Source organism: Stigmatopora argus, chromosome 6 (assembly GCF_051989625.1).
Source record: "Stigmatopora argus isolate UIUO_Sarg chromosome 6, RoL_Sarg_1.0, whole genome shotgun sequence".
Lineage (NCBI taxonomy): Eukaryota > Metazoa > Chordata > Actinopteri > Syngnathiformes > Syngnathidae > Stigmatopora > Stigmatopora argus.
In genome coordinates this window covers 6,276,324-6,288,401 of record NC_135392.1, presented here as the reverse complement: position 1 = coordinate 6,288,401, position 12,078 = coordinate 6,276,324, and the positions used below count along the sequence as shown (strand labels likewise).

General features: G+C 40.6%; 1 protein-coding gene and 1 long non-coding RNA gene across 6 annotated transcripts; one reads left to right on the top strand and one right to left on the bottom strand.

Annotated features, from left to right (window-relative positions):
- Positions 1–485: 485 nt before the first annotated feature.
- pfkfb4b (6-phosphofructo-2-kinase/fructose-2,6-biphosphatase 4b) lies at positions 486–12,074 on the bottom strand. Of its 4 annotated transcripts, none has more exons than XM_077601970.1 (14): positions 7,774–8,555; positions 3,815–3,931; positions 3,607–3,703; positions 3,129–3,195; positions 2,975–3,049; positions 2,841–2,897; positions 2,645–2,766; positions 2,371–2,578; positions 2,142–2,288; positions 1,960–2,064; positions 1,743–1,872; positions 1,186–1,248; positions 1,054–1,118; positions 486–545 (listed from the first exon to the last, which is right to left on the bottom strand). In XM_077601970.1, exons 1-14 carry the CDS (start codon positions 7,883–7,885, stop codon positions 486–488), a joined length of 1,425 nt encoding a protein of 474 aa, XP_077458096.1. In that variant the 5' UTR covers positions 7,886–8,555. The 4 variants fall into 4 exon arrangements, with proteins under 4 accessions (XP_077458096.1, XP_077458095.1, XP_077458094.1 ...); XM_077601969.1 differs by lacking the exon at positions 486–545 and adding an exon at positions 662–983 and having other exon boundaries at positions 7,774–8,557; XM_077601968.1 differs by lacking the exons at positions 486–545; positions 7,774–8,555 and adding an exon at positions 11,888–12,074 and having other exon boundaries at positions 662–1,118.
- On the top strand, positions 1,545–4,357 carry LOC144075171 (uncharacterized). 2 transcript variants are annotated; one of them, XR_013300495.1, is made up of 4 exons: positions 1,545–2,199; positions 2,277–2,487; positions 2,570–2,618; positions 2,953–4,357. It is a non-coding gene; the product is annotated as an uncharacterized LOC144075171 (long non-coding RNA). The 2 variants fall into 2 exon arrangements; XR_013300494.1 differs by having other exon boundaries at positions 1,545–2,487.
- Positions 12,075–12,078: the final 4 nt, after the last annotated feature.

The following is a 12,078-nucleotide window of genomic DNA, read 5'->3' as shown; positions in this document are numbered from 1 at the left end:
TATGTACAGTTCAGGTCGGTTTGACTTTTCTATACATATGCAATAGATATCTAGCTTATTAAAACCAAGACACCAGCAACTACATAATAGGCTTGCTGGTGAATTGAAGTATGGTGTGGACTTGGGATTATTGTTATTAAAATGTTTTGTGAATATTTATTTCTCCTTGGCATGCAGTTTATAACCATCCCTTGATATTTGTCTTTTTTTAGGGGGCTCGTGGTATAAAACAAACTCCTATGATAATCATCCACAGAAACATGGGGAGGATTGTTTGGTTGACGTCCAAACCAAAGCACATCTTAAAAGGCGTAAGCTGCAGTAATTGTAGAATTCGTCCTCTCCCACGCAGCTTTAAAAAAAGGGCGACAGTGGCAGTTTGGGAAGATGTGTTGGCAGTGTAACAAATTTACACAAGGCGTCCGTTCATAGAGTACAAAAGAAGTTGCCCGTCTCAAACGTCTTCACGTCATCCATGGCCGGCGTCAGAAATGCGTCGGCACGGTTCTCAGAGCGGCGTCCGTGCTACGCTGCACATTGACATTCTGTAAGAACCACAACAAAGGAGAAGTGTCAAACCTCCACACTCTGCTATCGTGATCGCTTCAAAAATTCTGTAGCATAGCAGTTTCGTTTCTTTTTTTTTCCATCAAAAGGGAAATAAACAAGAACTTGGTTTATTTATTCGGCTGCAAAATTCCAATACAATGATAAAAATACATACAAAAAATGTACATGTAGACTAACACTGATCATGATTGGAGTTTGTGCTGATGAAAAAACATCTAGTTTACATTCACAATGAAAACAATATAGAACAGGACTGAAAAAGTAATTAAAGAGGTTACATGTATAAAATATATATAAAAAAAACTTCAATAGCTCTGTGGAAATTTGAGTGTAAGACTGGAGGTAGATGCGTCGTGATGGACGAGAAAGGACGAAGTTGCGGAGAGCGTGGCGTCCTCCAGGTTGAGATGACTGTGTAAAAACAAATGGCGGCCAGGGGGCGGGGCAAGGACTCACTCTAGTTGTAGTAGTCCGGTTACGTACCTCCGGTCGCTCTCTGTGTGTGTTCACAGCATCCACGCCTAAATAGACGGACTCCACTTTGCATCCTGCGCGATGAAAAACATGGTCATCTTCGTAATCATTTTATCCAAGCCGAAGCGGACCACAATTTACCGTAAGCCAACGGCGTCAACTTCAACACTGTGTGCAAGGGGCACTTCAGATAAGGCAACTCAACTGTGAGGGGAAAAATAAACAGTGTAAAAGTTAAATTGCTTGGAGACATCATTTAGATCAAGGGTGTCAGACTCGGATTGGTTCGCGGGCCACTTTAACGTCAACTTGATTTCACGTGGGCCGGACCATTTTAGATATAATATTTAGGTTTTTTTGTAAATGGATTAAAAGCCCTGAATATTCTTTTTTTATATATCTAAAACAATGTTTATTTTAGCTTTTTTAAAATATATTTTCAGATTTTACAAAATGATTTTTGAACTAAAAACAGAAAAAAAAATGATTAAAAAATTACAATTATTGATTTAAAAGGGGGAAAATCAGGAAATTTAATATACATATATACTCTTCATTCTAATTTGATCCTAAGACAGAAAGCCACCACTCATGATTTACTTTCCTGGGCCACACAAAATGATGCGGTGGGCCAGATTTGGCCCCCGGGCCGCCACTTTGACACGTGATTTATATCATCATTTTGAAGTGTGTTATACCTGCGGTCTTGTCTAGGAAGTAAGCGAGAAGGCAGCGCATGACGGCTTGGTGGCAAACCACCAGAACGTTTTCCTGCCTCTCCAGCTCCATGATGACAGGCTCCAGACGCTGCACCAGGTCTTCGTACGACTGAGACCACACGAGACGATACGTATTTTCAGTTTCCTCTTCTACACTTGCACTAGAATGTCCATTCTATATCACCGGTGGTCTCACCTCTCCTTTGGGATAGCGGTAACGATATTTATCCTGGTCTCTCAGTGCAAACTCCAGGGGGTAATGCTCTTGGATCTCTTCATACATCATTTCCTCACACACGCCCTTCAAGAGGAAAGCAGACACCGAGTTAAGGAGGCGTCTTCGTATATTTGGGGGCCAACGCGGCATATTCCACTCACGGCGTCGATCTCGTTCAGAGATTTCCACTGTTCGTAGGGAACTCCGAGACATTCCGCCGTCTGTATGGTTCTCTTCATCTGGCTGGTCCATACCTTCAAATCCTTGATGTTCTGCTCCTGGATGTACTTCCTCAGACACTTGGCGTACTTGAAAAAACAAACAAGACCCAACTGTAAGAACCAAACTGTCCAGCTAAGTCACCTGACTTGGACGAGGGGTGTCCAGTACCTCTTTACCCCGCCCCGACAAGGCCGAGTCGCCTCCGATGCGGCCCTTGATGTTGAGATCGCTCTCGCCGTGCCTACTCAAGTAAATGGAGCGCGGCGTGATGTGGATGTTCATCAGGTAATAGACAATTCGGCTCTGGATATGGTCTTGCACGCGGTTCACCAAGTAACGGCGGCCCACGTCCATGATCTTTATGTAGGGCATCTCCCTTAGTGAGCAGACGATGACGACGTGTGACATTCTTCTTTGTAAGTACTTTCAAATATCTACGTACCTGTCCAAAACCTCATCCAGAGGCTGATAAGTCGACTCGTAACACTTAATCCTCTTCATGAAGTCCTCAATGGCCTCCTGAGTGTCACAGTGGATGTAGTCCGGGTTGCCCAGCTTGACTTGCTATAGCGACACGCACATAGAGAAATTGTTTTTTTTCTTTGAAAGTCAACGGAGACGTTGCTGTGAAAACTCACCACAATGTTTTGCGCGATAACGTCCGGGTCTTCACACACGGACTCAACGAAGAACACCTAGATGGCAGAGAAAAAACGCACTGGTGATCGGTCAGTGGGCAATGTTTTGCAGGAGACTAGTTTGGTGCACTTACTTTGAAGCCGTTTTGTTCTGCAAACTTGACGATGGCCCCCCGTCTTTCTCTCGTCGTGTTGGTGGCGTCAAATACCTGAAATGGCAGTCGGAACGTCAACAAATGTGTGGGACTGTGAGAGCAGCTTACGTTGGAAATGGTGGAAAAGACTCACGGCCACTTGGCCTCCTTCTACGCTCAGGTACTGCCGAATGTCATTAAGAGCTGCCATTGCACAGTGACTGCAGGAACACAAACATTTTCACATGCTTTATGGATCTACCTTGAAAAAATTGAACATCACCTTTTTTTCACCTCAAGGTCTTTGTTACTGGATTAATAAATACATTGGAAGTTTTCTTTGTACAATAAGCTCCAAAATTTCCAATTCCATCTGATTTTTTTCAAGATATGTTTCGCCGATACGATATTTTTGAGCTATGAAAATCATGCAAAAACATTATCTAGCAAGTAAATGACAAATCATATTGTTAACACACGATCGTTAACGGAATGTAAATTAAATATTTAAATCGTAAAACCAATGCCTTTTTTTCCTTATCTCAAAATTTTAATCCCTATTTAATGAATTTGTATTCTTAACCTAAACAGATGCCCTATCACAAACAATTGTGATTTGTGAAATAACTTACCGTCTGATTTTTAAGCCCTCTTCATTATCTGGACTGAAAAACTCAAAGGATTTGTAGATCTTCACACAATCCCTGCGGTACTGCCCGACATTGAACTCTGTTACACATATTTAGAAACAGAAAAAAACAAGATATAGATGCTGTGGTTCACTCTCTGTTTTTTTTTTTTTTTACTAGAGGTTCAATGTCAAGTGGAGGCGTTGGTTACCTTTGGTTGGCACTCCGATCCAGTTTAAGTAGCGTGTGAGCTTCTTTGAGATGTAGGTCTTCCCTCGCGCCGGAAGGCCGACCGTCACGATGAGGGTGGGGCAGTTGGTCATGCATACTGTCAAAACACACATTTGATTCAAACCACACCTGCCCGCATGGCAGTCAGGTGAACAAACCACAACACTATCAAGTGTCCACACTAACTTTGTAATTATTGGTAAGTCTTGACTACACATTGTTGTTTCTATTTAAGGGAAAAATGATTCCTACCTGGGATTCGAACCCTACCTGCCCACATTGCAGTCAGGGAAGTAAAAAATTGTACTAAAAATTCAAATTCAAATTAAATGGTAATAGGTAAAATATATTTTTTAAATGCTAATTTTAAAAAAAATCAGTAATAAAACATAAATAAAAAATAAATTAAAATTAATTAATAAATCAATATGTCCAAAAATAAATGACATAGCAAGTAAGGCTAAGAGAGTCGGAGAATAAATCTGACTTCTGATTCTTCACCTTCTAGTTGTTGCTGTGGTCCACTGGCAAAATCATTGGGTCAGAACATGAGGTGGGAATCAGGAGTGAGTTCAATTCCACTCTTTGCAATTCTCAAATTGTTTATTGAGGTAATGAAAAGGATAAATATAACTTCCAATCACTTCATTTCAGAAGACACTGTGGTCCAGTGGCAAGAACAATGGGTTGCAATTAAAGTTGGACACAAGTTCAAATCTGGAGTGAGTTCAAGTCCACTCTTTGCAAATCTCAAATTGTTTATTGAGGTGATGAAAATGATAAATATAACTTCCAATCATCTCAATTCAGAAGTCACTGTGGTCCAGTGGCAAAGTCAACGGGTCCCACAGTGGCAAAGTCAACGGGTCAGACAGACCTCAAGTTAGTTAGTTTGACTGCCATGTGGGAGACTGGGGTTCGAATCCCGCTCTCGTTTGACTGATCAGTACACTAGTAGTTCAGTAAATGGGTAATCCTTTTTTCATTCAAATAAAGACTTAGTCATTTTTTTCAGCAAAACAATATTTCCGGTCAGCCTTCGGCTGACCGGAAGACAGTTGGGAGGGGGGGATCCCTGGTGGTGTTCGACAGTCGGCCTTCGGCCGACTGCCGACACCATACAGTCGTTGACTGGCGACACCGGGACGTGAACCCTCGACACCCACGTCGCAGGCAGGTGACTTACCCACTACACCACGAGGCGGCCCGCCTATATATGATTGGAAGTTATATTTATCCTTTTCATTACCTAAACAAACAATTTGAGAATTGCAAAGAGTGGAATTGAACTCACTCCTGATTTGAACTTGAGCCCACCTGAAGTTCTGACCCATTGTCTTTGGCACTGGACCACAGTGACTTCTGAAATAATGTGATTGGAAGTTATATCTATCCTTTTCATTACCTCAATAAACAATTTGAGAATTGCAAAGAGTGGAATTGAACTCATTCCTGATTTGAACTTCAGTCCACCTAAAGTTCTGACCCATTGTCTTTGCCACTGGACCACAGTGACTTCTGAAATGATGTGATTGGAAGTTACATCTATCCTTTTCATTACCTCAATAAACAATTTGAGAATTGCAAAGAGTGGAATTGAACTCACTCCTGATTTGAACTTGAGTCCACCAGAAGTTCTGACCCATTGTCTTTGCCACTGGACCACAGTGACTTCTGAAATGATGTGATTGGAAGTTATATCTATCCTTTTCATTACCTCAATAAACAATTTGAGAGTTGAAAAGAGTGGAATTGAACTCACTCCTGATTTGAACTTGAGCCCACCTGAAGTTCTGACCCATTGTCTTTGCCACTGGACCATAGTGACTTCTGAAATAATGTGATTGGAAGTTATATCTATCCTTTTCATTACCTCAATAAACAATTTGAGAATTGCAAAGAGTGGAATTGAACTCATTCCTGATTTGAACTTCAGTCCACCTAAAGTTCTGACCCATTGTCTTTGCCACTGGACCACAGTGACTTCTGAAATGATGTGATTGGAAGTTACATCTATCCTTTTCATTACCTCAATAAACAATTTGAGAATTGCAAAGAGTGGAATTGAACTCACTCCTGATTTGAACTTGAGTCCACCAGAAGTTCTGACCGTTTGTCTTTGCAACTGGACCACAGTGACTTCTGAAATGAAGTGATTGGAAGTTATATTTATCCTTTTCATTACCTCAATAAACAATTTGTGAATTGCAAAGAGTGGAATTGAACTCACTCCTGATTCCCACCTCAAGACCTGAACCAATATTTTTGCCACTGGACCACAGCAATAACTAGGCGAAGAATCAGAAGTCAGATTTATTCTCCGACTTTCTTAGCCTTACTATACTATGTCGATTTTTTAAAGAAAAAAGCCTTACTATATAATTGTACAAAATTAAGATAATTAAGATTTAACTTTAGAGTCCCCCCTGTGTATTTTTCTCTGGAGTCAATTAATTTATTTAATTGATTGTTTTTTATTTCACAGCTTTTAAATCTTTGGCTGCCATTGACAGCAATAGACGTCCAATCCATCTCAACACATTGCATCCGAGTTGAAATGGATTGTCGCCAATAAATGTTTTTAAGATCATTTCTTCCTTTTACTAACTACAACAACAAAAACATGGGCTGGCAGTAATGATAACTTTTGAGTAGATCTAGTAACAGATTAAATCAGGGGTGTCAAACTCATTTCGCATCGTGGGCCACATACGGCCTAGGGAGATGTCAAGTGGGCCGGACCATTAAAATTATACCATGCTCTGCTATAAATAACCAAAATATCATGTCTTTCCTTTGTTTTGGTGTAAAGAAGCACAAGAACATTAGGAAAATATTGAAATTTAATGAACTATCCTTTTACAAAACATTTCATGAAACACCTCATATTTCCTTAGACAAATATGCAATTTACTTTTATCATTCACAAATATGAATTGCAACTGATCCCACTGATCTTACAAAGGCACAAAACTTTAATTGGTACTGAAAAATATAGTAATGCACTTTAAGATTAAATGACACTTTTAAAGAAAGGAATTTTTAAACCACTTACACATACGCATATAAAATCTAAATGTAATCCCTGCGTGCACCTTACAAACTAAGGAGAGTGATTTTAAATGTGTAATGAAGAAAGTGTCTGTCTCAGTGATGCGGCTTGTCTTCTACTCTGATGGAAAGAGTGCGCCCCTTAGCGGATAATACATGAATTGCAGCGAATTAAAAATATTAATTCCATGTCTTTTATGCATTTTTTCCACTTTATCCTGCGGGCCTGATCGAACCTCCTTGGGGGCCGGTTCCGGCCCGCGGGCCGTATGTTTGACACCCCTGGTTTAAATCAATAAAACGCCTTGAATCGAATCGTGGCAGACGATTATTACCACATAGTGTCGATATCGTCGTATTATCACGAAATCGGCGATTTATACAACTTTACTTCAGCTCATTATCTCATTCACTGCCACTGACGACCATAGGCGTCGAATCGAATCCGATCCAAACTGTCGATAGCGGCCCACGATTTAAATACAAGAATCGATTACTGAGAGAAAAAAAATGCCTTTTTTTCTTCCTCCAGAGGTTGTTTGAGAAAAAGAGGCAGATTTATCCGAGCGAGTGTTAAAGCCACAGCTGAAACATCAGCAGCACAACACGCAGAGCTTGACTCAGCAAAAACAAAGACAAGGGAGGGGGATCGGGGGTCCTGCACAGAGCCATCCAGAGGGGACATCAGTTGGCATGTTGCGTTTGAAAACAACCCCTGATGTTCTCCTAGCCAAATTCAATTAAGTCCCGTTACATAACAGCGTAGCACGTGAGTTTTTTTTCTTTTTACGACAAAAGTCGCCGCAGATCTCAATAAAACCTCAACATCGTGAGTGTTGTTGGGGTCCTCATTTTTGGGGGTGTCCAGCTGCTGCGGAAACGTCTTACCACGTCTGTGCTTTATGTGTCCGCTTTTGCCCGGTAGCCAGATCTTCCTCAGGGGGTTTTGAGTGAGCTCCTTCGGGCAGGCGTCCACGAGGTATTCCGCGTTGTCTAACATTATTCCGGACCGGGACTATCCTGCTTCTGCCGTTGTTCACTCCAAGTAAGTAACTACTAAAAAGCCCGGGTTGATGAGCGATGGGCTTGCATTTGGGGGGGGATGTCTCACATCAGCTGAGGAACAGCAGGTTATCGCTACCGTAATAACTGGAAGAGCGCGTGCAACCAGAATGGAGGGGCAGGAAAAAAAGAGCTTTGCATGCTTGTCAACGTCAACGAAATTCTTTGATTTATATTCTACCGTCATTTTGAACCAATGGTCGAACCCACAACAAACACGCGTCAAGTTTAGCGTGTACAATAATCATGACCGTAAAGCATGAAATCGCGACGCAAAGGAAAACAACCTTCGCGTGGAGAGCACATGGACAGCGAGTGCAAACGGTGATCTTGACCAATCACAGACTAAACCGGAAACATGACAGCCAATGAGCGCTTCAAACGGCAACAACAACCGGCTCGTGTCTGGCGGCTGATAAAAACATAAAAACAACCTTAACATTTTTACTCGCCAGCTCGTAATTACGCACGAAACCAGCACGTGAGAAAGCCGTCACTCAGAGGGAGACCTTACACATTTATTAATTTACTCTTCAATTAGTCTTTCAGTCAAATACCCACATGTGACAAATGCCCTATTGAAGCTTATTTTAATTATATATTTGTGATCATCGTATTTCGATTTACTCATGATAATACCTTAAAATGATTTTAAGGTATTATCATGAGTAAATCGAAATACGATGATCACAAATCTATAATGGGTTGAAGTGACAGTCATTTAGATTTTAATAAAATCTAAATGACTGTCACTTCAACCCATTCTGGAAGTAATACCCACAATAACACAAAATCACCAGAGGAAGGCGCTGTTTGACCGCATTCACATAAACTTCAATGCACTCCATTTGTTAAAAAAAAAGTCTGATCTGGCACAGCAAAACGAACATTTTCAGTAATAACTCATTTAACACGTTGTTGTTTTTGTTTTGCCAAACCAGTAATTAGATTTAGGTTACATGTCCAAGTCACCGTTGTTTTATTTCTCATTCAACACGATGATCATTCCCATGACAGTTAAATAAAAATCCAACAAATATTTGCACTTTGACTATATCAGTATTGGCCTTATTTTATTTTTTTAATCTGACAGGCAGAAATGAAGAAATCGATTTAAAACAGGGTTATTTCGGCTCCGATGCAGACATGCGTCTCTGTCTCTAAAATAAATGAAAAGTCCAAGGTTTTGATGTTGTTGCAACTGCTACACTTCAATTCATGGCAGCCTTTATGTTTAGAGTGTCCAATCAGCCTACCATGCATGTTTTTGGAATGTAGGAGGAAACCGGAGTACCCGGAGGAAACCCACGGAGGCCCAGGGAGAACATGCAAACTCCACACAGATGGACATGACCTGGATTTGAACCCAGGACCCCAGAGCAGCTAGGCTGACACGCTAACCACTCACTTCACCAGGCCACCCAATTTCTAATTTATTGTTATTAATAATAAAAAAATAATGATAATATTCATTTGTTGTTTTAGTTTTCTGAAAAACAAATTCAATGTTCCTATTTCTGCTTCATCTTTGTGCTGCATGATTTTAATGATACAAATTGGGTGCAACTGCAAAATTGGTTCTGAAAATGGCACTCACACAAGCATTTTTGAGGGTCCATATCATCTTATTTATTAAATAATACTAAATAACCCTAACCTATATCCACGGCATTATTCGCCTACTACCATAACCCCCCTCCCCACATCTTCCCAGATGTATAAGCTGCAAACAACACGCATGCGCAGACACAGGCGCCTATAATGAGATACTGAGCGAGAGGGTGAACTTTCCCCCAGATCCTGTGCAGACTCCGATAGGGAGGAAGCGAGGATGAGCGATGCTTTTTTGGCATGATGCGTAGGAGTCACAGACACACCCCCACAAATACAAACAACAAAAGGTATATACGAGTGTAAAGACGGAAGAACAAGTGGCGTGCACAAAGCGTGATGCATGCACACATGCAGTTGGAATATCATATTACAGCATATTCTCCTTCCTTTGCAGAACATTTGTGACAAAACTGGCCAGTAGCTTTCAGCGTTAGCATGACTATCAAGAACAAGGGACCATTTGTAGCAGCTCGGCTTTGCATGTGTTGTTTTCACAGCTTCATATGATATCAAACTGACAAAAACACCACGTGGAATTAACGTCACTGTTGCAAAAATTTAACACAAGGAGCATATCGCTCCTACATGACCGCAGAGTGCAGTTTTCAGCACTCCCCCTCGGCAATAGGAATTACATAATAGCGTTTCATTCTGTTTGTATTATAATTGAGTCATTTGATTATATAGGACACGGTCCAAGGCACATTGTTCACACTCACTATTTAATTTAACTTGCACAGCTTCAACTACGAAGTGGAAAAATACATGTTTGCTACTTTTAGATTTCATAAAGAGAGAAACTAGGCCATAGTCCATCTGGTGCTTCTGTTTTAATGCTTACAACATCATAACAATTGGTGGGAGATATGAAATGACATTTAATCTTTATATTGTATCTAAGAATGTGAGTGTTTTTATGTAACTTTTTATGTAACTCAGAGCTGTCTGAAGATGATTTTTTTTTTAGAGATTCTGATCTCATGATAAATGACGTGAATGACCCGATTTCTGATCACATCATTTATGAGGATCAGAATCAGGCAAAAAAGGTTGGGTTTTAAAATGTTTTGATTTTAATTTACAATTTTTAACAGGGATTAAAAAGAAACTTTCAACAAAAAAAGTTGTATGCCCATCCCTACATACACACACGAAATAAGTTTAACTTTGAATAATTCTTAACAAGCTATGTAATTTTAGTTTACCTGCGTAAAAAATCCTGTGTAAAAGTACATGTTTTTTTGTACTTTTTTGCCCCCCTGATTATAAAAACTGATGTAAAGTCAGCTGATAATAAGAATGCTATTGCGCAGAGATGTAGTGCAGAACGTTCAACTGGGTGAACAAGGCCTTCCTGTCATACGTTTACAGCCTCTGAGACACATTAACCTACATGCAATGCAGGTCTAAAAATAAAAGCTCCATTGAACCGCTATTAAAAGCCATAGAAATACATTAAACATTGAAAATGACACGATCCAGTATAAACAGAGGTGGAAAATAATCCACTCAAGCACATCCATCCCTGCATTTGATGTAAATAGCGACCTCAGTGGGGTCCAAACTGACTTGGTGTTACAGGCAGAGAACAGCAATCACAAGTCACACACTAAAATTTATACATGGACAAATTTAGAAGCTTTAGTTAGGCTAACATGAATGGATTTGGTATGTGGAAAAGCCAGTTTATTTCAGGAGCAAAAGGAGAGAACAGGCAGCGTCCACATAGGGTTGCCGGCCAGATTCCTATTCACAACCTTTTGACCTCTTTGGGCTGCATGTCAGCCCAACTGGGAATCCGAACTTGAAACCCTAACCAGGACTTCTAAATTCAACACAATCTTTTCCATCAGCAATACTGGAATGTTTCTTTACACATCTTGCAAGCATTTTGTTGCATTAGTTTCATTACATAACCAAATATAAGTCATATATTTCCATATGTGCATTCCAGTGAAAGATGTATGAACATCTACAAGTTCTTGTCTACTTGATGGCCCAAGATGTTTAAAAACGACTAATATAAAGCGTCAAGGTGACATTTAAAGCTTCCCAGTACAGTCGCGTGTTTCATCGCCAGCTTGAAAACACACCACGAAGTAGCAAAGTGATTGTTAGGGTACATGACATCCTAAAAATGATCTTTTTTTGGTGTCAATCCATTGCAAGTGGATGTTTTTTAGCCTCTCTTCGGCATCCGGAAGCGAGCCTACGTGACACGCTTGTTTACTTGCGAATCCGCTGCTAGCCAAAAGTAGCAACGTTGAAGCTCCTAAAGCGATACTTTGACTAAAATAACTATTTGAAGGTGACTAAAAAGGTTTACCTGCACCATCCCGTGGGTTTCTCGGGCGGAAGGAGCCCCTCATAGTCCGGATTTAGCGCACTATTTCCCTGCACGCAGATGGAGACGATGAGGTCCAAAGTGGAGCAGCGATGAATGAAGGAAGAGTGCGCGCGCGTGCACGCTCTTTTCGCGTCAACCGACGCACGCGCACGCTCCCTTGTTTTGTTTTT

What these genes read in the sequence shown, in the direction of transcription:
- pfkfb4b (XM_077601967.1), bottom strand. Translation starts at nt 7,885, where the DNA reads ATGTTAGACAACGCGGAATACCTCGTGGACGCCTGCCCGAAGGAGCTC. An exon ending in TGTCGGGGCGGGGTAAAGAG is followed by an intron (nt 2,289 to 2,370) that starts GTACTGGACACC and finishes TGTTTTTTCAAG; the next exon opens with TACGCCAAGTGTCTGAGGAA. An exon ending in GTTGACGCCGTTGGCTTACG is followed by an intron (nt 1,119 to 1,185) that starts GTAAATTGTGGT and finishes TTCATCGCGCAG; the next exon opens with GATGCAAAGTGGAGTCCGTC.